This window comes from Anopheles arabiensis, chromosome 2 (assembly GCF_016920715.1).
Source record: "Anopheles arabiensis isolate DONGOLA chromosome 2, AaraD3, whole genome shotgun sequence".
Taxonomy (NCBI): Eukaryota; Metazoa; Arthropoda; class Insecta; order Diptera; family Culicidae; genus Anopheles; species Anopheles arabiensis.
This window is the reverse complement of record NC_053517.1, coordinates 54,725,885-54,749,430: the sequence shown is the minus strand read 5'-3', so window position 1 is coordinate 54,749,430 and position 23,546 is coordinate 54,725,885. Positions and strand designations below refer to the sequence as shown.

The 23,546-nt window shown below is 45.6% G+C and overlaps 3 protein-coding genes across 6 annotated transcripts in view; 1 reads left to right on the top strand and 2 right to left on the bottom strand.

The window, feature by feature from the left end:
* LOC120894630 overlaps positions 1 to 17,500 on the bottom strand; it is a 31,601-nt gene extending 14,101 nt beyond the window's left edge. For 2 of the 4 annotated variants that reach the window (XM_040297343.1, XM_040297346.1), the window contains exons 1-2: positions 17,398 to 17,500; positions 13,375 to 13,477 (exon numbers count right to left, since the gene is read on the bottom strand). In XM_040297343.1, coding sequence (XP_040153277.1) covers positions 13,375 to 13,377 — 3 coding nt within the window. In that variant the 5' untranslated portion in view covers positions 13,378 to 13,477; positions 17,398 to 17,500. Of the gene's footprint in view, positions 1 to 13,374; positions 13,478 to 13,552; positions 14,554 to 17,337 lie in introns of those variants that run through there. The other 2 variants (XM_040297344.1, XM_040297345.1) reach the window with 2 other exon arrangements.
* Positions 17,501 to 19,603: 2,103 nt separating this feature from the next.
* Positions 19,604 to 20,722, bottom strand: LOC120903073. The gene is made up of 3 exons (XM_040312326.1): positions 20,211 to 20,722; positions 19,870 to 20,147; positions 19,604 to 19,785 (listed from the first exon to the last, which is right to left on the bottom strand). Exons 1-3 carry the CDS (start codon positions 20,568 to 20,570, stop codon positions 19,695 to 19,697), a joined length of 729 nt encoding a protein of 242 aa, XP_040168260.1. The 5' UTR covers positions 20,571 to 20,722; the 3' UTR covers positions 19,604 to 19,694.
* A 1,416-nt stretch (positions 20,723 to 22,138) lies between these two features.
* Positions 22,139 to 23,154, top strand: LOC120903154. The gene is made up of 3 exons (XM_040312442.1): positions 22,139 to 22,437; positions 22,514 to 22,674; positions 22,767 to 23,154. Exons 1-3 carry the CDS (start codon positions 22,251 to 22,253, stop codon positions 23,133 to 23,135), a joined length of 717 nt encoding a protein of 238 aa, XP_040168376.1. The 5' UTR covers positions 22,139 to 22,250; the 3' UTR covers positions 23,136 to 23,154.
* The last annotated feature ends 392 nt before the right edge of the window (positions 23,155 to 23,546 follow it).

Here is a 23,546-nt window from a genome sequence, read left to right as displayed (position 1 = left end):
TTTATTTCAAAACTAATTTACACAATCATTTGCAGTACTTACTAACGGGTCCAAATTGAGTCAAGTCTCGTGGTGATCACTATTTGTTGAAATCTCAAGTCACTCGCAAAGTTTCCCTTCTTTGTTGATCATTTCGCGACAGGCATTCAGGATCATAAATCAAACTAACAAACATTTTTAGTCTTCATTAATTTTCTTCCCTTGTTATTGCTACCGTATCATGTAAAAAAAGAAACAAAGTAGAGCAACATGAGGTTCAAACTCAGGATGGTCTACCTGACGAGAGGTACTGGTAGTGTTGATCTGAATGTTGTAGATAATAATGATGGCGCTCATGATGACGTAAATACACTGAAAACTGTTCCAATTTTGCTTGCTTTCGTTCAGCAAGCATGCTTTTCTAACAATTACCGTGCGAAACGCGTTCGGCAGGCGAAAACGGTGAGCAGCGAAAAGGAGAACATTTCTAATTGGTAAATTTTCCAATCTAGTCCCAACCTAATCGGTGTACCGTTCGAGCAGATTTGGTGCGACCCGGGCATGCGATCCGTTAATCATTCGGCAATGTGATGGGAAGATTGTCTTGTGAATACCGTTCCTCTCGGGCGAAGGAATCGTTTAGAGCCACTCTGCTTTAAAAACTCAACCCCGGTCCATCCCAGACCCAGTGCGCTGTGAATTTGCGTATTTCTTAACCGCACACACACACACCCATACACACCCATATGTACGCAAATATAGGCACACACACATGCACAGAAAACAAGTCAAGTAACTTTCTCTACACTTACTACTACTATCTGCAGCAAATTGGCGTAGGATTTCGCTTTCAGCCTTAGCATGTTGATGTGCACCAAGAAAATGGAAACAAAACGACAACACCAGTAACACCGCGAAGAGCGTACACAGCGCAAAACAAAACTACACGAGTTAGTACAAAAAGCCGTGAACTTGTCCTTTTGGACCTGCTTCGTGATTGGAACAATGTTTTCCAACTTATTACAATACTGGTTTGGATGGTTGTTGTTGTTGTGCGCGACTGGGTGGAACAACCTGGCCAAAACCCGAAGACATTGACATGGTGGGTTAAATCTTCACACCGCCAAGAAGAAATTTCTACCTTTGCGACGACTCGCAGCGCTGGCAGCCAAAACGAAGCAAAAAGTGTAAAACATGCCCAAGGCAGCAGCAGCAGCAGCAGGACCTGGGACCACGATGGCAGCAAACAGGTTCCACCAGTCGCTTATTTTCGTTCCTGCTTTCGGCAGGAACTTTGAAAACGGACGACCTCTCGTTATCAAAATAACTGCAGCGCAAAACGCGAAGAGCGCAAGCAAAGCGCTGCAGCAATAGCGCTGGATCGGGGGCACCAACCTGCGAGAATGTAACGGAGACCCTAAACTGTGGGCTAGAGAATCGGAGGGTTGTGGGATGGTAGTACAAAAATGGCACCTGGGTGGGTCGTTGCGCCCTGTAACAGCTACTGTGCCAGAAAAACGCGTGCTTATTCATGGCGTCCTATCCCGAAAGATGTACCCTGGTCATGGCTTCTTGCGCCATTTAGGCATCATTGATTTGGTCTCTAATTTGATGTGAGGGGTTAGAATCCCCGCAAAAATCCTTCACTCGATCAGCAGGAACGCGTTCATACGTACCAGTGGAGAGCGTACATAAACGATCTTTCACGGCGTAGAGCCCAACGAACGAACGAACGAACGTACGAAGATCGCCTGAAAGTGATAAGAGCACATTGTACGCTGCAAAACCCTCGCCAAGGGTTGCTATAAGGGCGTGCGATCAATCGGAAAATAATTCATGGAAAAAATGTTAATTTGGTATGGTCACCACCGGCTGCAGTGCGCCGATCACGAATGCATTGGGCGGTGAGTTGCACTAAGCTGGTGTAAATTCCTGCCGCCAGTTCGGTATGGTGTGTGCCCATAACCGAGCACGAGATGTGCTTAAGAAAAGCAAGTTCAATGCCAGAACTCATCGATAGAACGCGACAAGCACGCGGGAGGAACGCGGTATTACTAACCTTTAAACATTGGTTTTTGCTAACAACTTCTCATGGATCCCACACACACACAGACACGTGAATTGCTATCGAGGAAACGTCATCGGCTCGTTGCTAAAAACAGCGCACCGTCGCTAGACATTACGTACCGGGATCGAGGCACTTGAAGAGGTGTATGCACTGTATACTTCGTAGACCGTTTCTGAAACGACCACAACCTTTCTGGAAGCGAGCAGCAAACTGCCAGATTCTGTTCGGGGAGGAAAAGCGTTGAGGATATGAACTTGTAACTGCCGTTTAGTGATCTCACTAAACGATAGAATAATGCGCAGTGCCATGTAGCTGGAGGCCGCCTGACGGTTCTTATGTACGCGGAACGGTCACTAATCTCACGAAACGGATCCGAAAACGGTTTCGCGAACAATGAGGAAATATTTTTCCCCGCCCAACGCTGCACCGCCGCGTTGGTGTGCTGATTGCCGTATGCCTTCTGTTCCGGTTTTCCATCGGTGGTTAGTAGATTTGTTTGTTTTATGTGGGACAAAATCAAGCTTGCAATACGCTTTAATAAAAAGCAATTACCGGCACAAATAGACATTCTTTTCCAAATGTAGGAATGAAGTTAACAGTTCTTACATAAAAGTATACACATATAACGTTCGTAGTCTTTTTATTATTATTTTTTGCAATAATGATATCCGCCGTGAGGGCAGTCTATGAAGGCTTCATAGCCATAATAACGCCACACATCCAATAGTGAAGTCATACCTTGCTACTAGGGAGAGGGTAGCTCCAAGTGGGGATTGAACCCATCCGGCATTGACGAGTCGATGTAGAGCCATTACAGTAGTATTGTCTAGTGACTGAAAGGCATATCAATTCAAGCAACGACCATTGATGATTTAATTGTTAGACTTTCACAGCATTTTGCTTAACTATCTGTATAAAGCTCGAATGGTTTTGCAATACGATTGCTGGTTTCCGACGCTTTTGCGTTCGACGACATGACGCGTGACTGAATGATTTGCTTCGCTTCCCGGATCTGTTAGCGAAAAAGGTCACTAACTAATTTTTTATCATCACCGTCGTCCCGTGTAAGAAAAATGACGCCCACCCACCTCTATCGCCGAGAGGTGCGGATTGAACTACGGCTTGATCTCCGTGATCGAGCGGTGGTCCAATTATGGCGGGATTGAGATGAAGTTTACACGCGCCACGATACATCCAGCTACACACATCAACGCAAATACGAAAGATCCCAGAATGGGTATCGAGCAATTCGAAAGGTGCGATCGTGAAGTGCGTGGGGCCACCCCAGCAAATACCTGCGGTTTAAAGACGAGAAATGAAAGTGAAACGATCACCATGGAACGTATCCGAAGGGCCTTACCTGGCTATTAATCAATTATAATGCAATAAAAGTTGTTATGAGCAGCGACAGGCGGGCGCCGAAAAAGCAAGACAAGACAGCATCGTGGTACGTTCGTCGGTCGGGAAGATAAAGGTTATCCTGGCGGTTGAGCGGTTTGATCGAATAGAGAGAAGGAGAGAGATAGAAAGAGAGAGAGAGAGAGAGAAAGAGAGGGGGGGGACGCAAAGAAATGGGACACACAGAATTATGAAATTAATTTGCCCCCTCCTACGACTATCTTTACCCCGTTGAATGCATACCCCCTGCCAGATACCTTGAACGCTCCATTTTTGGATAAAACGTCTTCCGAGAAACGTCCCCGGAATAACTTCGCAGTACGACGAATATAATCGGTAGTGACCGTAAATGGGTGGTAACTGGTGTCAAAGCTGCTGCAAGCATGAAGTGCTGCTGGGAGTCTGGGTACACATCCAAGGATGACAAGGATGCCCATGGTGATGATGTGTTGGGCGGGCGACTCAAGGGAGGAGGAAGATTGGGAGCATCCAAGCAATGCATGCAATTTGTTGCCAATCGTGTCACATGTCGTCAGCGTGATGTGCATTCACAAGTAAGCATGAATGCATGCTTGACATTTCTGCGGCACTGTCGTGCTGACGATGCTGACAGACACTCGAGTCACTTAGGATTGCAAAGTCGTGCACGGAGGAGCCCAAAGAAGCAAACAATGAAGCCCATGTGGGGAAACTTTTCGAATAATTGCTTTCATATGGCACTACACATCGGCAGCAAGTGATGTTTATGTTTAGTATTTTGGTACCCCATTCATTAGGTGACCTCCGCCATCATAATATGGTAGGCGTGAAAGACAAGCACGTGCTATGTATGTCACGAAGACGTAAAGCGGACAATACCGATGGAACAACTACTGCTGATGGAGAAAAGATTTTACATATTCATGCACGAGTTGCTGGAGAGGTCTTCAATATGTGAACTGTAGTATACTTTTTTTTGCAAAAACAACCGTTAAACATGGTGTACAAGGTAACATAAATCCAGGTATCATTGCACGGTGTGTACACGTTGGCGATTAAATTGAAAACAGTTTCCAGAGGTTCGTTGTTGAATCTAGACAAATCTATGACAGGACATGGTGAGCATGTGCGATAACGTTTTAGGAACTTTTCGCAACTTTTGCGACTTTTCGAAGCATTTTGCCAAACAATTTGGAGCCGCTTCAGAAAATATGTTATTTTTCCATGTTTTTTACTTAAACTGAACTGGACAAGCTTGGTAAATGATGGATAAATATATTCTGCAAGTATTTCAGCCATTTTCGCATCATAAAACAGCGAAAAAACTGCATAAATTTGCGATCCGGCAAGACCATTCCCTCGACGACCAAAAAAAGCTTCCATCAGCCGCCGGCAGATGCGCTAGTCAAAATTGAAATTACACTACCGAGTACGGACAAGGCACCCCGGCCTTAATAATATATTTGTGAGCCGTTTAAAGTGACATCCCAAATGACATTTGCTCGAAATTGTTTTCCCATATCTGCTCGATTAGTACTCGATACGCCTGAAATTGTGGATTTGTGTCTGATCAAATGTGTTGAAAGCGCTAAAATTTGGTGAGTTCGTAAATTAAACTTGTTTCTATCGATTGACGATGCCGTCGAGCTCATTTTACACACATAGCTTAGATTTTTGATGAAAAACAAAAGCCAATTTTGTGTGACGTTGTTTTATAAAAATTCAATATTATTTGAGTATAAAATGGCTACCTGACCAATTATAACGATAGGAAACATCATTTTCGAGCGAATCTAGAAGAAAACAACGAAAAAGCCGCATCACAGTTGATTTTAAAGGCCTTTTTCTAAATTCCCTTAAACTGGTGCAGTTTAAGGGAAGTTTAAGGCTCCAGTTTAAGGGAATTTGCTCGAATTCCCGATTATTCGTGCTCGAAAATGTCAATTGGGATCAGTTTTCTCCAAACTCCTCATGCTATCTACACCGTCGCCTGTCGTCGCACTGTCATGCTATCGGTATCATTTTCGCCCCGGCTTGTCCTACATTAGTACATTACTTCGTATTGACGTTTCTGGTAGGTCCGTTGAGATGATTCATGTTTAAGAAAACGCGACCTCCGCATTTTCGTGTAGACTGTTGTGGACGGCCAGAGCAGGCGTATAGATGTTGCGAAGCTTAAGTGGTCACAGTGCGGATATCACTACATGCTTCTGCACCAGTGTCACCCGTGGGGTCTCGCGCCCGATCCCGTTGCCGGAAACACACATCGCGCACCCAAAATGCCTAAGGTTTCAGGGAAGGTCGTAAAAAGAAAGCATCTACGAATGGCTCTGTCCGTTGCCGGAGAGTAACAAAACAGAAATAAACCTCGTTCTGTGAAATTTGGGTTACACTCTGTGATTCAGCGTACCAAAACCTTCTTCTATGGCCACTTGCGGTCGTGTGGGGTGGCAACACTGGTGCTTTCCAAAAACCCCCAACCTCTCTCTATCTCTCTCTGTATGTATAGCAACCCTTTTCGAGTGTTCCACAAGCATGCTTCCTCGAAGCTTTGACCGGTATGTCGCGAGGGCCACAGGGTCAGGCACGGCTATAAAACACGTGTGAAAAAAGCTACTTTGAATGTTTGTGTTGATTACTGGTCACCGCCGGGAGGTCAACATTGGGGGGGGGGGGACTCCTCCCCGCTGGTAGTAATGGTCCACACCGTTAGCTTTCTTTACAGCACCTCATCCGTCAAATGGTTTGCTATCGTTTTCTATTCTTGGGAACAAAAACACATAAAGCAGACACCTTAATTCACAATGCGTTTTGTAGCACCTGTCTATATCAACCAGCCAAGATCTGAATATCGGTACACTGCGTCTTCTGCGTTTTAATCTCACGATCCGTCGGGTGGCAGCAGCTTATTCGAAGGCTCCCACAGAACCATGGTCTTGGCAATGCTAAAACCGCTGGGTCTCTCGTTCGGCCGTCCGTAACGGCAGCAAGTCTTCTTAGCTTCAATTCGCAATGCTTACACATTGCGAGAACAAACCGGCATACGGTAGAATATCATTCATCGCGAACGCTAAACGGAACACCGGTACGCGGCCGGAGAAGAAATCTCCTCCAATCCGATTTAACAAGAAACGCTCGCCACTCGTCGTCTGTTGTAAGCTGCCGGTCTGGTCTGGTGGATGAGATGTTTCGACACCGGCCGGTGGAATGTGTCGATATTGATGAGGCGGGAGCGTTCTGCGAAGGTTTCGTGATACGATCAATGCCAAAGCCGAGCCGTTTCGCTAACGGCTTTTACTCAACTATTAACTCGATCCCGATTAGTGTCGGGCGCGGCTAGAACGCCAGAGTACGATTGCACCTGACGAAGGTTCGTTGACGTTTTCGTCATCTCTCCCTTTCCTGCTGTCAAACCTCTATCCATTCATCGCTATTGACAGGTGTAACACATCCCATCTCTTCCGGCAGATGGAATAGTTTGAGTTGCCTTCGAGTGAAACTTCATCGTAAACGAACGGAAGCAGCCGCCTCCGGGCAGCCCATCGCCCTGAAGCTAATGTGCCGTGTAATAAGCCATTCTTATTCATTAATGCCCTAATGCCAGCCATTCTTCTGACTGCTAGCGGCACCCGAAGTCCAAGTTCGGCAACTGTTGGTTGGCTGTGTTTAGAGGTGGTTGGCACCACTTTGGCACAAACATTCACCGTCAGCGGGATATGCGCCAAGCACGACGGCGAAGTTGAAACACTTTGCGCGCTATCTTAAGCCACACCACTATCGGGCAACATGACGGCGGTGCTCTTTGCAGAAAGTTGACTGACCCCGTGCTGCGTGTCGACAAAGATGTTTCGAACCATTCCTGTTCCCCTACCTCAGATTCACCTGTGACACCGATACCACCCCTGCTCACGTATTTCTCCGAAGGGGCCAGGGGACTTAAGCATCGCACTCGCTCGTGCATCACGACTAAAATTAGAGCCCGAAAGTAACCGTTGTTGCGGCGTCAGCTGCTTCCGGCACACGGCTATGCGAAGGTCGAAAGTGGACAGAGCGATGGGGGCAACAAAGTAACACGCGTCAGGATAAGCGAAATACACAGCTTGAGCGTGAATTTGTCGCGCACTATCGCTGTGAAGCCGCTGAGCCGACTAATGTGTATTTCTGACTGCTTGCTTTTGTCGCAACCACGAGACGCACAACTCTTTTTCCACAGCTCACAGCATCTAGCTATCAGTTTTCGGAGTCGCGTGAAAGCGGTTCGAATGGTTTCGGGCGGGTTTGGCATGAAAGATGCGACTTGAGAACTTGTCTGGTACCAGTCGATTGGTGTGGTCGAAAGAGAGAGCTCTTTCACTAGCTTTTAAGTTTGCATTTTCTTCGTTTTTTTCTTCAAGATATTCCCATCGTAAAAGGGATAAACAAGTTGCAATGAAAAATGTGCGGTCTCGGTGGACAAATCGTTAAAGAACTAGCACGTACTCACGAACTAGCATACGTTTGATTAATAAGGAAAGACTCGACAAAAATACGCTCAGGAAAATTCTCATTTTTTGTCAAGCCCTAGCTGATCGATGTTCCCCAACCTGGATGCAACATTTGCCACCAGTACGCACACATCCATACATCCCTCCCCATCGATGATACCACGGAAGTAACCCGTTACTTCGGCATTATTTCCTTTGAAATTGTAATTGAATTCAACAACACTCCGGGCTGGACCGACCGGTGCAGTCATCGGTCGATCGGCTGCATTTGGCGTCGTCGCCGCCCTGTTTTATGCCAAACGCAACGGTGCACATAAGTTGGCGAGGCGGCCCCGACCCTTCAGAAACAACATTTCTGTAGTCCCGCTTTCGGCTTTCTTTTATCCACCGCACGCTGTCGGGCAAATCGTGTCAATCGGAATGGAACGACCAACACATCCCTTTTTCAGCATCCGCACGGTGGTGGTGTGGTGTAGTTCAGAGAGCCGGTGTGTGGTAGACGTTGTGGCAGATTCTAGCATTCACCAATGTGCCGGAATCTCTCACACCCCTGTGTGTGACCAGCCATCGAGCATCGAAACTTGTCCGGTAGCGTTAGCCCACGTTAGGCCGTCCTGCATGCATATCGTCACAACTTACGCCGCGTGTGCAAGGCGTGAATGTAAACTCTCGTTTGGGCGGGTTTTAGGGAAGCCTCTGTCGACTTTATTTCCACTTTTTCCTCCTGCCAGCCTGAAAGAGGCTTTGGGCGTGTTGATGAGCATGGGGGGAGAGAAGCGGGGAAAACGACTTTCGGTTCTGTTATGCTGTTGTACACCGTTTGCCGAGAAAACTCCCTCTAACCAAGCCTATGAAAGTAAAACTACATTATATATGCTTGATCAAAACTCCTTCAGCAAGAGAGAGAGATAGAGAGAGAGGAACAGTTTTATTGCCCATACGTATCGAGAGGACAGCGCCGGTTTGTGGCAGGTGAATGCGCACGATTGAATATATTATATTTTCCGCGATCGAAGAAAACACCTCAACGATAGTGGGACACGAACACGGACCGGATTATTCCCGCGGGAAGACTAGAGAAAGACCGTTTCTTGTTCGCACACGTACCGCGAGAGTAAGAGCGGGGTGCAACGTGCAAGGTGAAGACACCCGCAGCTTGCACGGACGGCACGAGCGACGCGAGGATGCAGGTGACGTTTGGGTTTGACGTTGGAGAGTTGGAGTGACCTACATTTTATTTTCTCCAAGCGATCATTCAGCTCGTTCCAATGCGCACACCCGTTGTTTTCACTGCCGCAGACTCCGCCGCAACGCGTACGTGTGTGTGTGTGTGTGTGTGTGTGTGTGTGTGTGTGTGTGTGTGCGGACATGGCGGTGCTACGTGGCACCCTGGTCAAAGGGGCTGGCCGGTTCCGGAGTTTTACCTACCGTTCCTCTGGCACGTTGCCGGTGTGCATTGGCTACCGGTACGTGATAACAAGTAACGTCCTGGTTGGCTGTAATTGCCACCCCGGTAAAGTCGTGAGCACGGACTGCGGTGTCGGGCCGATGCTTTTTTGCTGTTCCTGTTCCCATTTTCTTTCCGGCTGGCTTGTGGACCTGTGCCGTGCCGTGCCCTGCCATGTAATCAATGCAATCGGCACCAGAGTGGTTTTTTGACAGTTCATCGCACGTAGCATTGCCCAGCGCAGCGTTGCAGAAACCTGGTAGCGTGGCGTAGGGAAACGGAACAACTCGAACTATCCGTAAAAGGATGGCAAATTAATTGCGTTCACACTGCCCTCTGGCAGTGTTGTTAAAAATGGGGAAGCAACATTGTCTGTATGAAATGTTTTTCTGCTGGTGTTGTTTGCCGCGAGCATAGGGTTTTTGTGTTGTAGTAAGGATAAGCCTGTGGTGCCATAACAAGGGCTTTAAAAATGGCACATGTCTTATTGAAACGCTGTTTTCAAAAGGCTAAATGCAGGAGTATTATCAATGTCTGCATACATTGGTTTAGAAAAGATTGCAGTGTGATTTGTAGCAACACTACTGAACAGAAACACCACACGAAACGCAATGGTATATGCGGTCGTTGGGTGATGCTTATCAATCGAACCTCATCATTCAAATGTCAAGCTTTATTAAATACTGCGATGAAAAACGTTATTTTGCTCAACGCATCGTCCTCGAAAAGCGATCGAAAATCTGCGTACAAGTTCTGAAACTTTATAACCCCGGCCACCCCTCCAGAAAAAAGGACAAGATTTACTTCGGCGCCATATTGCCACATGATGCTTGTCTGCCTGCCTGCCTGCGAGCGTTTGGGAGTGCCCGTTGAAGGTGGCCGTGAGGTAAATTACTTGTTTCCGACGTCATTTCGATGCCGAGGCCCCGAGCAGTGAAGGATCAACAACGCACCGGACACATCGTCACACCGCGCTGCGGTGTAACTCTTTCATATTATCTAGCTTTATTGGTTTATTAATTTCACCCAGGCGGTGTGAACCGCCAGCATCATGCAGCAATCCCTTCATGCGACCTCACGATACACAGAACACTGGGACCATGACCCAGCTTTATGCGGGTCCTGAATTGAAACGAAGCCGACCATAAATCCACCACCTCTCCAGCTGCGCATTAATGTCGTTCGCTTACCGGACCCGGCGCCGGTCAATCCGTTTCCCTGTACACCCTGTCGCCCGATTGCGATTGGCGTACGGACGGGCGGGGCGGGGAAGAGGGCGCAAGCGTTCGGTTTTCCAATGTCAACGGCATTTGTAGCGAACGACACCGCGCGATTGGCCTGCTTATGGTCGGCCTAAATAAATATTTCCACTACACTCGAGAAGGAGGACGGTGTAGCGAACCCGGTGCGCGCGGTGCCGTTGGATCATTGCCAAACCGTGAGAAATAACGCCACACCAAGAACGGTGCACGACTTGGGAGTTGGAAAATCTCTCCTGGGAACGGTTGGTGCATGACGAATCGGTTCAATTGGAACGGGGCGAAATAATGGAAGGCACGAAAGGGAACGACTCTGGTGGTAGCGATGAGTTTGCAATAGAACGCTTATACTTTGCTTCCTTGCCAGTCGCTTTTTACAGCTTGCGGGAGCGCGACTCTCGCGAATCAACAAACAGAAGTTTCATGCTCCGCGGCTTGAAGCGAACCACATGAGGCATATGCAGGAAAACTACGACCCAACAACTGATACCAAATCAGTCCAAACTTGGTCAATATTGTACGGAATGCGACGAACATAGGTATATCAGCTGCTTATGTATGTTTACTTCATATCATATCTGACAATGAGCAAGTTTCAAGCATGGGATCGTTTGTTTATTGACGATGGTCGTTAGATTACTGCCAAGCCAGCTGAGCTCAGCAAATATATCTCTACAACAGTTTAGACAGTCGAATAAGCACGGACTTGAATGGAATCACCGAATTCGAAAACGTTCCTACAGAAAAATAAGAAAACCATTCAGGATATGACGGTGCTTTAACAGCGTGGGACACGCGGTCAAATTAGTATGCGCCATATCTTCTTCAAATGTTGACGCGCGTCGCAAAAGACCACCCACAGTCATTAATATGTTGTTGTGTGGTTGCTTCAAACACGGATACACATAGCGCAGAACAGAACCGTCGAACGGTATTTCAACACTTCAATCCGGTATATTGGATACGTTCGCTTTCGCGCAAGCGTTTTCTCGCATGACCATCAAAAGACTTCAACGCAACGCAACGAAACGAACCCACCGCGGAGTGAGTTATCTCGCACATCTCGTGACCCTTCCGCCTATATTGAGCGTGTTATTCTTGAGACACACGGAACGCGTTGAGCGACAAAAAAAATGGTAAAAACGTTCCAACCTCACCGTGGTAACAAGTGAAAGTGTTTGCTCCCCGTAGCTGTGCCATCGCAACAATGAGATTCGGACACGATGACTTTGCCACCATTTTAGCTGTGGTTTTGAAAGTAGCTGCACAGGCGAAAGTTTCTACTTCCAAACTATACCCCTAGCCGGCCTCGAGCAAACAGCCACACTGTCGATACACTCTGTTCAGAAAAGGTCAATCGTACAAACACGTGATCAAGGAAAAGAACTTTCGCATGCAGCAGCACGTAAATACGCATCATGCGTGATTATTTCAGTACCAATCGGTGAACTATATAACGATCAACAAACGAAGTGTTGTGAATTACCTATAAAAAAAGCATGATAATTTAGTCTCCAATGATTATTTTCAAAAGCTGGACAACAGTACGAAAAACGTAGACCAAAATGAAAGATGATCTTACATTTGTAGTGATGCTTTCCAGGTAAACACGGAACTAGGGTTATCGGAACCCCTAACTTCAGAACAACGTATCAGTTTTATATTTCTCTTCTTCTAAAGCCCATTTCTCTTATCCATTCCCAACAGAAACACACACACGAGCAAACACACACACAACCGAGCGTGGAACACTCAGGATGGATGGTAAGTTGAGGCGACCGGAACCGCTTTGTTCGTCATCATCAACAACCGGGAGACGATTGCTCAATACGTCAAGCGTCCGGGAAAGAGAACGTACCGGGGTCCTTCATGTAACGCTCGAAACGATACATCAATGGAGCCCCCGCACAAGCTCAGCTCACAAAAGCACTAATGCTCGACAGCGGTGGGCCATCCGTAGCCAGGCGCGCGTCTCCCATTTCATGGGAAACGCAGCACGATCGGGCCAGAGAGCACTGTTTCTCAACAACACCTCCGCTGGTTCGACCTGCACTTGAACAACAAAGTTGTGAACCGTGTCTCATCTTCCATTCGCTTTCCGCGTCCTGCTTCTAGTCTCTCCAGGTTGGTCCCACCGAGTACGATTGATGCTTCAATCAGCTGTAACCTCGAGGGAACGACTCATCCGAGCCCGAAGTGTTCGTTCGGGGTGTCAGGGTGTATATGATGGATTCAGAAAAAGCTTTCAACTCACTCCGTGCAGCCCCCATACACTGGACAGCAGCGAGGTAAGGGTGGCACATGTTGGACATTCGGTTCGATCCATGAAAAGGAACCTCACACCTTGCCAATTTCGCACCAAGGTACGGTGGGCCATGTGTTAAATGGTCACTAACTGGCACCTTCCTTTTACGCGGCCGTGGGACAACAAGCCGCAATCTGCGTTTGTGTGCTACACACAGCTGGGGTGAGTGAGGTGGTAATGAAGGGAAGATCGGATTATTCTTGGACATTCATCAATCACATCGCTGGAACCACCGTACGCGTCGTAATGAGCATAGCGGTGCAAGATGATTGAGCGATAAAGTTTTCAAGATCGAACTGTGGTAACGCGTATGCGCTACGACCGAACGCGTTATGCAATTTATTGTTTAGGGTGCTCACGTAGGAGCAAAAGTTTATACAGCGCATAAAAATTAGCTAGTGGGATAACGTTCAAAACCAGGGAGAGGCAGTTAATGAATGGTGGTCGGTACTTACCATTACATGACAATGCGATGCGTTTGAAATCCTTTGCCCGACAATGCCGCTGTAACACACACTACACTACAGAGTCAGTGTATGGAAAGCACGATCACGATCACTAAATAAAACGAAACGAAGAATGAGCATCACTAGCATTGTTGGGGTATAAAGTAACACACAGTTCCGAACGTACACAGTCCAGATGCAGCATATTAGCACTTTTGGATTGTAAATCATGCCCACGCACACATCCTAATTCCGTATGCTTTCTATTCTATTCACACACAAACACACACCGAACACAAAGCACATTGCCGTTGTTTGCCAACTTATGCACCAACTTGTGCTATGTTGTAAGTAGCAGGGTGTCGTTTGCACGGCTTCGCTTCATCGCTGCTCTCCACACCCAGCTATAAACTGATCGATTTTTGATTCAAATCGATCGAACGGTTCGGTGCTTGCCAGCGGTGCTGGAAAACGTCGCGCAAGCGACATAAATGCATTGATTTATGCGCGTTGTACAAAACGGGGCTATTTAGTCACACAGATAGTTCGACAACGAAACTGCACGTGCTGGTAATGGCGCGTGGCGGGGAAGAATATCAAAGGGGAGGAGGGAAGGGGGGTGTGACGTATGGAATAATATAATCAATTAGTTTTGCCTCAAACCACTAAATCTGCGTACCATACGATCCGCGAGTGCCGTCGATATTGGACAACAGCCAATAGGGCCTTTCTGTTCCAATCTACATGGCCGGCGAGGGTTATGGGATAGCTGCGTCAAAACGCACACTGTGGACTGTGTGAGGTGTTCTGTTGAGCAAACAATAAACAAACAAACGAACGAACAGCAACACGGAGCCAACGGCGGTAAGGGTCGCATGAAACAGCAATAAGATGGGAAGGAATGAAATATGGGGCTGTGAAATTCTATAATTACAGCTCTACAGCATAAAGCGTGGCGTGTAAGAATAACTTGTAGAAAAAATATTCATCACATAATGCAAAAGCTAATGTAAGGAAGACTTGCTCGTGATATATAATGATACTTTATTACTAAGATTTTTACAAAGTCGCCTAAAATGCTCTGCAAATATCGTTTACCACGAGCGAAATGTCCCATAAGTAATGCTGAGACATTTTTTAGTTTTAATTTTCAAGCAAAGTTTGTTCAACATGGTTAAAAAAATAACTTTATGCGAAAACTATATTTAACGTTTTCATTAAAAATTTATGAACACAAACACAGAAAGATAAAAGAAAAAAAATCACTAATAACACCATTCATCCATCTCTCCGATCACACTGACAAAAATCGTATGTGTATGTATTAGTGTGAGTTAACAAATGATAATAAGTGACCCGGTCAGGGGCGGATAAAGCACTAAGCAAACTAAACGGCCGTGCGAGGCCCCGAAAATGGAACCCACCCACCCTGCTCACAAGTAAAAATTGTTACTCAATCCTTCTCTGGTTTAGAACATTTGATTCAATCGCCTGTTGGACGCTTCAACCAGGCCTACATTCGTGTGACCGCTTAGGGCCTCCTCTCGTCTCCATCCGCCACTGGACCCGGTGCGATTAAATCACTATCCTTAGCTACTAGGTTTGCAGGAACTTTTACTGCCGTTGTTCAGCTATCGGCAAAGTACGGCTCATAGAACTTCATAGGCTCATCACGTGAAACTCTACGAACATTTTTGTAGAATTTGGCTCTCTCGATCGTAAAGTTAACCGACCGCTGTCGTAGTTCTAACGATCTGCCGTAATTTTTGAAATGCGACGTATCAACATCAATAACTCTATTATTGTTATTATCTCAGGTAATATTGATCACGAGTTCAATTGCTCCGGTGCATGTCGCTTGCGTATAAAGTTGCAAATCGCTGCCTACCAACGGCCAATCTGTTTTCGAATTTCAAATTATTTCCGTTGCATCAAACGCCAATGCGAGTGGCACAAAATGTGTGCGTATAGTAAATTTTCACATTTTCTTGGTAACACCGCCCTAACCGTACCTGCGGACCCGCTTAGGCCTGCGGCACTGACATTGGTAACGGGCAGCTGAACCGCGACCGAAACTGTTCAGGGAGGGGGGTGGGAGAGGGGGTTTGCACAAGGGTTCTCATCGGTGTGCACACGCACACACATTGCACGATTGGCACACAAGTGTCGGGGGACAAACAGGGTGTAGTAGATCGAAGCAAAATAAAACAATAAAAATAAGCACCACCGAACCTGAACAGAACCCGCTTCTTTGCGTTTCGCTGTCCAGCAGCGGCACACAAAACGTATCCGTAACGGATCGGTGATTCGAACGGAAAAAAAACTCGTACTAAGGCGAAGAGACGAGGTGAAGAGAAGAAAAAAGTCTCATTCAAATTGAACCCTCGACTTGGACGCACCACAACAACAACAACCAGACTGCTTGAAGTGTTCTTGGCCTTTCGGACGTCACAGCATGGCAGCATGGGAGGGCTCTGTTGGCAAACGGTTCGTGTTACCAAGAAGTTCTTCTCTAACAAAGTTTGTCGCTTCTTTTGCTCTCGCGGGGAAGTCATTTCGGTGAACTCGCGCGGATGGCCGCAAACCTGAAAATCGGCCACAAAGAAAAACAGAGACAGAGTGCGACAGGGAGAGAGAGAGAGAGAGAGTGAGAGAGTGGAACCTGCGTTTTTAAATTTATTTCGAACCAAACCGACCGGCGATCATCGCCGATCCAGCCCGCACGGTGATGGGGTGCTTCTCAACGGCACAGGGCATCATGAGTGCAAGCGAATGATGGAATTTGTATATATAAATATATATACGTGTGTGTGTGCACAGCATCATATGCAATGAACGGTGGTGGTCGTCCAGTGAACTGATTTAGCGCTTTTGAAATAAGAAATTAAAACCTTAAACCGAGCCGAACTGAGTTGAAATTCATTTCCATTCAAAATGATCTCAAGCTTTTTTCTCCCCCTCTGATGACTGAGTCGTTTGATTTCGTCACATGCAAACTCAGTTGGCGTGTTCTTTGCGTTACTCATGTTCTAATATTTGTCCCCCCCAAACCAAAGGCGAGCAAATTGCGTCCGCACTAGAATGTAACCAACTATTCGTACAACAAGTCACTAGCATGTCCAGGGCGGTGTGTTTTCACTCATTAGCCAGGAATTCACGGCCCATGTCCAAACCCGCCAGCGACGCTACGTCGGCTTGAAGCTGCAAGGTTTTGCCACCGCGGTTCCAACTCGGCCACTTGCGCAATCGGGTGGTGGTCTGTGTTTGTGTGTATGTGTGTGGAACGAACGTACGGAGGGTAGAGCGATTATTTCCGCACGGCGCACATTTCCTAGCGGTGGCGGCAAGAAAGGCACAAGTCGTTCCGCTCATGTCCTCCCCCATGGCCGATAATTGGACAGTTTGGAGCGCAAAGAACATCACACTGCATACACACACACAGCTCGTTGTCGGTGCACCACTGGGCATGCTTGTGCCACTTGCAACGGTTCAGTCCTTTAAATTTGAGCTTAAAGTCAAATTACAACAGTTCTACAGGGAATGTTATTCAAGTATGTTGTTAGCTTAATACGACTTCTGCACTGTTTTGGATGCAGTTGTGACAGATTTGTTTCACAAAGCATGCGTTAGCCAGTAGTTCGCCGATCAGGGTGCGAATTGGAATACGGTCACCGATACCAGTTTTTCACGTTGGTTTTGATCACTTAATTTGTACAGCGTAAAAGATGGACTCTTCGGTTCTCAAACAACAAATTGCACTTTTTCTTAACATTCTTTCGGGATTCCGGTGTCGTTGATCGCACTCTAAATCTGATCCAATCTAGACAAACGATGTTCATAAACTGGCACCTAGGTATCTTCCCGTTTGCTCTACGTTTATTCACTCTTCGAGATCCGTTATCGCGATATGTTACATTAAACACTATATTTTTAGCTGTATCATCAACAATTCAAACTAGATAGAGCACGTACAGCGTTCGTATATTCCACACAAAATACACTTTTGTTTTGAAAATCGATTGCATAGATTACGTTTCTTTACACCTTAGGGCGCACTGCCGTGGCCACTGTACACAGATCCACCGTCGGATACAGACTGAAGAGTCTGTGGTTCTGCTTTCGCGAAAGGTTCGTGGTGTTTGTGTTCCCGATCAAGCTGTTCGTTTTCAAATGATTGTTTTGCTCACATCGCACACTGGGCCGCTTCGAGCGAATACAGGGGGAAAATTGTATGCCCGGAAAATAGGAAATTGTTTCCTTGCATTAAATCGTTTTTATTAACAAAGGGTGTTGATTGTTAAGTGATAAAAAAGAGTATTTCATACAATTTTGTGGACAATTTAATAATAACAGCATTAATGTATCACATTGTATTATCAGAATTTAAGTTTGAAAAAATCGCCACAATTATCTTGACAACGAAACTGACTTTTTTATTTTCTTGCACAACTACCCAGCTGGACAAAATCGTATTTGAGCGTCAACAGCAACGGCAAAGTTCATCTGGATGAACTCTCCGGGAGGAATATTAAAACTCTACGAAAATTAACGAAATAGATACACGGTATCAGATAGGTATACATAGATTCGTAGATACGCGGGTTTCTCATCTTCTTCTTCTTCATTAGCACAACAACCGTTGTCGGTCAAGGCCTGCCTGTACCCACTAGTGAAGTGAGCTTGGCTTTCAGTGACTTATTGTTACCATAGCAGGATAGTCAGTCCTACGTATGGGAGCACGGTCTATTTGGGACTTGAACCCATGACGGGCATGTTGTTAAAGTCGTACAAGTTGACGACTGTACCACCAGACCGGCCCTAACGCGGGTTTCTCATATGACAGTTTTTTTGCTGTAAATTTGTCGAATGGAAAATAATATATTTTTTTGGTTTATTTTAAAATTCATTGAAAAACGTGTTCAAAAGACTAGCTCTTACTCTTTCATTTATCTCTCTCTCTCCCTCTCTCTCTCTCTCTCTCTCTCTCACGTCTTTGCACGTAATGGGCCATTATTTTTGTATTTTTGACTGCGATAATGACGACCGGTTGATTTTACGCCAACTGTCCATGCAGTGTACGTGCAAAAATTAGTCATATAAATAAATCTTATCAAAAACAGTTAAGTCGGTCTAGACAAGATACGGTTTTATGAACAAAAGCAAATTTACATTAAAATGTGGTAATTAAGTTGCTGTCGCTTGTTTTGTTTTATTGTTAAATTTTTTAAATAAAATCTTTTAAATTAAAAATATCCGTTTTTGTTATCAGTTCATTAAAAAATGCCGTCCACAAGGACAGAGGGGGCGTGGTAGACCCAAACTGAGATGGCGTGGAGAAGTCCGCCGGGATAACGGACTGGCAGACGAAGGCGCGAGACCGTGAGCGGGTTCAGACACTCCTGTGGCAGTCCAAGACCGCAAAGCGGTTGTAGCGCCGGATAAGTGAGTAAGTAAGTTTTTTTATTAATGACAGAGATGAAAATGGGAAATAAAGAAAACATGCATTTGACGTACAGGCGGTCTCCGAGATACACGGTTAATGGGGACCGAAAACGGCCGCAAAATACCGCGTATCTGGAATTTCCGCGTAAGTCGAATCTCGTGATTTCCAGCTAAAATATCACTAATTTTTGTGTAATTTTGCAAGTAGGGGGCGATTTTAGTCACTTTATGAATTATTTGATATGATTCTGACTGAATATAACAGTTTTAAACCTTTTGAAATAGTTTTTAACATTCGATTGAAACGGAAATTATTTGGCAATTTACAATTGATGTGTCATATCACTAAAATTTGCTCCAAGAACTGTCAAATTTAGAAAACCGCGTATCTCCGAAACCGCGTATCTCCGAAACCGCGTATCTCCGAAACCGCGTATAAAAGGTACCGTGTATCTCGGGGACCGCCTGTACAGGTAGTTCCCGAGATATACGGTACCTCTCATCACCTCTTATTAAGGTTCTTGGGGAATTTTCACAAAATTTAAAATGTGTTTAAACAAATATATACAAAATACATAAACTAATAAATCATGAATCGATAGACTTGGCTTATCATAGGCATAGGCTTATAAAGAATAAAACACCTCACCTAAACGTTGTTTAAATTCTCGTTGCCATCCCAGCTCGGTAGCAAGCAATTTCTTCCATTCCTGTGAGCTCATCAAATGTGCTAAATCATCAAGATAACAGTCTGTTATCGCGGCAATTTGTCCAACGCATTAAAATCACCCCAAACTAAACATTAGCAATTTCATATTTATTTAACATCACTACATTTAAATGCAACTGCGCCTTACATCACACACTCACACTTTCCGCCAAGTAACTCATTCAATCGGTAGGCTCATCAGCTTTAGACTTTTGCTCTTGATTCCATCGAAGGTGTAAGTCGGGTTGACTTTTACAAATTCATCGTATCTGAAATGAAATGATTGTTTGTAAGTGAACATCAAACGGGACCGAGAAATTGGGCTGAAACAGCAACATCAAACTCAAACTCACTGCATTTCTAGATCCGTTTTAAAGCCAACCTTTGCGGCCGGTATTTGTGAACCAATGGCGGTGAAATTGGTGCTCGTAAGTCGCAAGCCAAATGCCCGGCAAATCGGTCGACGTGCTTTCAGTATTTCGGTGGCGATTCCGCGCCCACGGTAGCGACTGTTCACGCTCAATCCGTACGCCGTCAAGTACTTATCCACACCGTACCGTTCGAATAGGTTCACCGTATCGGTCATGTACTCGTTGACGGCAACCAATTTTTGCATGCTTTCAGTTTTTATCTGCAAATAAATGTTGAACCATGTGAAATCTTGCCGAAAACTGGGTAATCAAATGATACCAACCAAATCCGTTAGGTCGTGTTTATCGCTGGCCATCTTCACCGAAAGCAGGTTGGCTCCTACCATCTCTTTGGATCCTTCCTTGTAGCATACTATGGTAAACTTCTCGCTGAGCAGGTAATGCCAGAATGCGAGAATTTCTTCATAGGACGCGGGAATGTGTCGAACCCGGCCATACGAACAAAGTGGCTCGTCGTCAAGGAAATGTTCGGTGTACAGTTTGATAGCATCATCGAATCGATCTTCCGTTAAGTCCTCCACACGGTACGTCACCAGCGCACCATCCTCACGGTCCGGATCGGGAGCTTCGAACGTCCACCAAACATTCGGAAAAGGTACGTTGGCCGGTCGTTCCCAGGGCATGATGCGTTTGAGAGAAGTCAGAATCACAGCTTAAGGTTACACAGTTCCTCGAACACTGCTGCAGCTTTGGTGGCTAGCGGTGGTTAGCTTCAGCTCTTTCCAACGATTGACAACGCAATGTAGGTGATAACAACGACCCCCAACGCCGGTCGCGAGCGTAAGATAGTAAAGAACCATGTGTTTGCGTGATGACAACAAAGGCCGCGCATGCGCGTTGAGCTGATTCACTAGCACCAGCTTCGGGCATTTCTGACACTTCCCGGCGAACATTTATTTTTACAATAAAATCGTTAGATCATCTATTGCAACGATCGTGTAGTATTGTGCCATGAGGGTGGCACCCAAATAAGCATTATCTCATGGTATTTACTTCTCATCCGCATAAATCGCTGGTTGTATTAAAAGGTATTTGGCACAATTGGCAGTACATAATTTCGATTTTTGGCCAAATTTTCAATTATTTATAGGTGTTTCTCGATTTTTGAGTGACTATCATTTTTTTTAACTGTAATTAATCATTTTAACTGTAATCGAAATCTTGTTGAGCAGATAGTAAAGTGAACAGACTCTTTTCTAAATCCATTTTCACCCGACATTTTTGTTTTAGATTACCAACCATCAACCATACCGGTGCATGGATTAGTCCAAGAAAGGAGTCATTATCATTGCATCATAATCAACTCCAATCAATGAATCCATCATTGTACGTGCTCTATCTGATTAGAGAGCGGACAGGTAGCTTGTGACTCATACAAAAATACAAAACACACACCCTCGTATATGTATACAACACATATGTAGTATTTAGTTGAGAGCACACCAAACACTATGCACCCATATCGCTTAACGCCACCCCACGAGCGCAAGAACAGTCAACATACTTAACTAGCTCTAATGTGGAAGCGAGGCGTAGACGTTGACACAGTGACTTAACAATTTCGCGCCAACTATCGTCCCATTGCAGTGCTGGCTGGCTGTAGTTCCGTTCAACGAACGCACACATCTTAGTAACGCGGCTAATCATCAATAAAACGACCCACTTCCTTTTCTTTCTTATCAGTGTGTTGCGGTAGAGCTTAACCAAATGTGCAATGACCCGTTTCCACACAAAGCGTCGTCGTACAAACGCTACTGACACACACACGTACATCGTTATATACCTCTTAAATGAATGAATGTCATCCCACAAATCTGTTCATCCCTATTTTCTTTCAAATATGAAGTGAGGCATATTTTGCGTGCCGGTTTATATTTCTTTATTGACGAACATCCCCTTCCAAAGCTCATGAAATCCCAGTCCATCTTTCTCTCTACTACCACCAAACCAGATTAATGTTTTGATCTGATGTTAACATCCACAGATCACCAATCTCAATATATTTCGCACTTGAATTCAAACCAGAACGAAGGTCACCTTATCAACACACCTCACACTGATACTACCAACGGCAGGGTTCTCTCTACTATCATAGCGGCCAGTACAATAAACAGTCGATGCTTTCACACAAGCAAGTTATATACACACTTACGTGCGCGGCTATTTTCTTCCCAGCAAATCGTTATGCGCCATAATGCTAAGGGTGTGTTGCTTAGGGTGTTACCCACAGTGGCACAGTGCAATCCGTTCGCTCGGGGAGTGTGTAACACAACGGTAGCAATTTGGTAACTGGCTGGCGCAAAATGACTTGGAAACGACCGGAACATATTCCATACCCGTCCGTATGGCATACATTCCAAGCCAAGGATACGGAGAGCGATCAAGTGGTCACCTACCGGGTGCAGGATCTTCCGGAGGAACGCTTTGAAGAAGCGATCGCGCACATGATGGAATACTTCGTGTACGATGAGCCGACGTGCCGTGCAAAAGGTAAAGTTCGCATTGCCGCAACTTTTGCCCTCGGATTTGCCCTGACGATGGAGGTTCTGTTTCTACTTTCCCACAGATATCGTCAATGAGCAGCAAAGCGTTGATGAGATTGCCGACCTGTGGCGTGAATTCGTGAAGCTGCGTCTTGTGCTCGTGTGCTTCAAGGAAGGCAGCGATGAAATTGCCGGCATGAACATGCTGTACGTTTCACAGCAAAGTGACAAGGAAGAGTATCAGGTATGGAGCTGCATTCGCTAAATTGTGCTAAAAACGCTTGCTTTATACATACATCCCCATGACATGAGTATTTTTTTACCGCGATCGAACAGTGCAAGGGAAGCGTTTGGCGATGCATCTACGATCTTGTCGATTATACGATGAAGAAGGCAAACGTCTACGAGCGATACGGGGTCGACAAATATCTTGGCGCAATGGGACTGTCGGTGGCGCCCAACTACCGTGGACGGGGCATAGCCACTGAAATTCTGCGTGCGCGCATTCCTCTGTGCAAGGCCGTTGGTTTGCCCCTAACATCCACCTGTTTCACCGCGATCGGATCGCAAGTAGCAGCAGCAAAGGCCGGTTATGAGGAAACGTACGTGGTGTCGTACGAAGACATGGCCAAGGTGGACGAACGCTTCGTCTTTCCCAACATTACCACCAAGTATGTAAAGTGTATGTCCAAACGTGTAGAATAAAGCCAATTTGAGAACAATATCTTTCCATTGGCACATTTCTTCCAATAAGAAGAAGCTTTTTTTATATTGAAAAGATGCTTCAAAATCAGGTGTTAATCACAAAACGTGCTTAAACAACAACTACGTGACCATATAGCAAGCTCGAAGTTGTCTCACCATCAATAGAATTTACACCTGATGCGCAAGCGAACAATGTAGTCACAGGCAATAATTACCCCATGCAATCAAATCCGTACTTAGCTCGCCAGCTTAGTAACATATTTGAACACCCCATCGATGACGAGTTGGGTATAAACACGTTTGCCTGCCGTAACGTTTTGTGTTTGCCATCTCTAATGCAGTGCACAGCAAGTTGATAGAATACTGAGCGATAGAGTGATGGAGCACACTCATTGTACTGCAGGTAATAAT

Bases quoted from the DNA above. Each gene is read 5' to 3' on its own strand.
- LOC120903073 (XM_040312326.1), bottom strand. From the start codon at position 20,570: ATGCCCTGGGAACGACCGGCCAACGTACCTTTTCCGAATGTTTGGTGG. The intron at 20,148-20,210 runs GTTGGTATCATT...ATTTATTTGCAG, and splicing joins AACACGACCTAACGGATTTG to ATAAAAACTGAAAGCATGCA. The intron at 19,786-19,869 runs GTGAGTTTGAGT...ATTTCATTTCAG, and splicing joins AAAACGGATCTAGAAATGCA to ATACGATGAATTTGTAAAAG.
- LOC120903154 (XM_040312442.1), top strand. From the start codon at position 22,251: ATGACTTGGAAACGACCGGAACATATTCCATACCCGTCCGTATGGCAT. The intron at 22,438-22,513 runs GTAAAGTTCGCA...ACTTTCCCACAG, and splicing joins GCCGACGTGCCGTGCAAAAG to ATATCGTCAATGAGCAGCAA. The intron at 22,675-22,766 runs GTATGGAGCTGC...GCGATCGAACAG, and splicing joins GTGACAAGGAAGAGTATCAG to TGCAAGGGAAGCGTTTGGCG.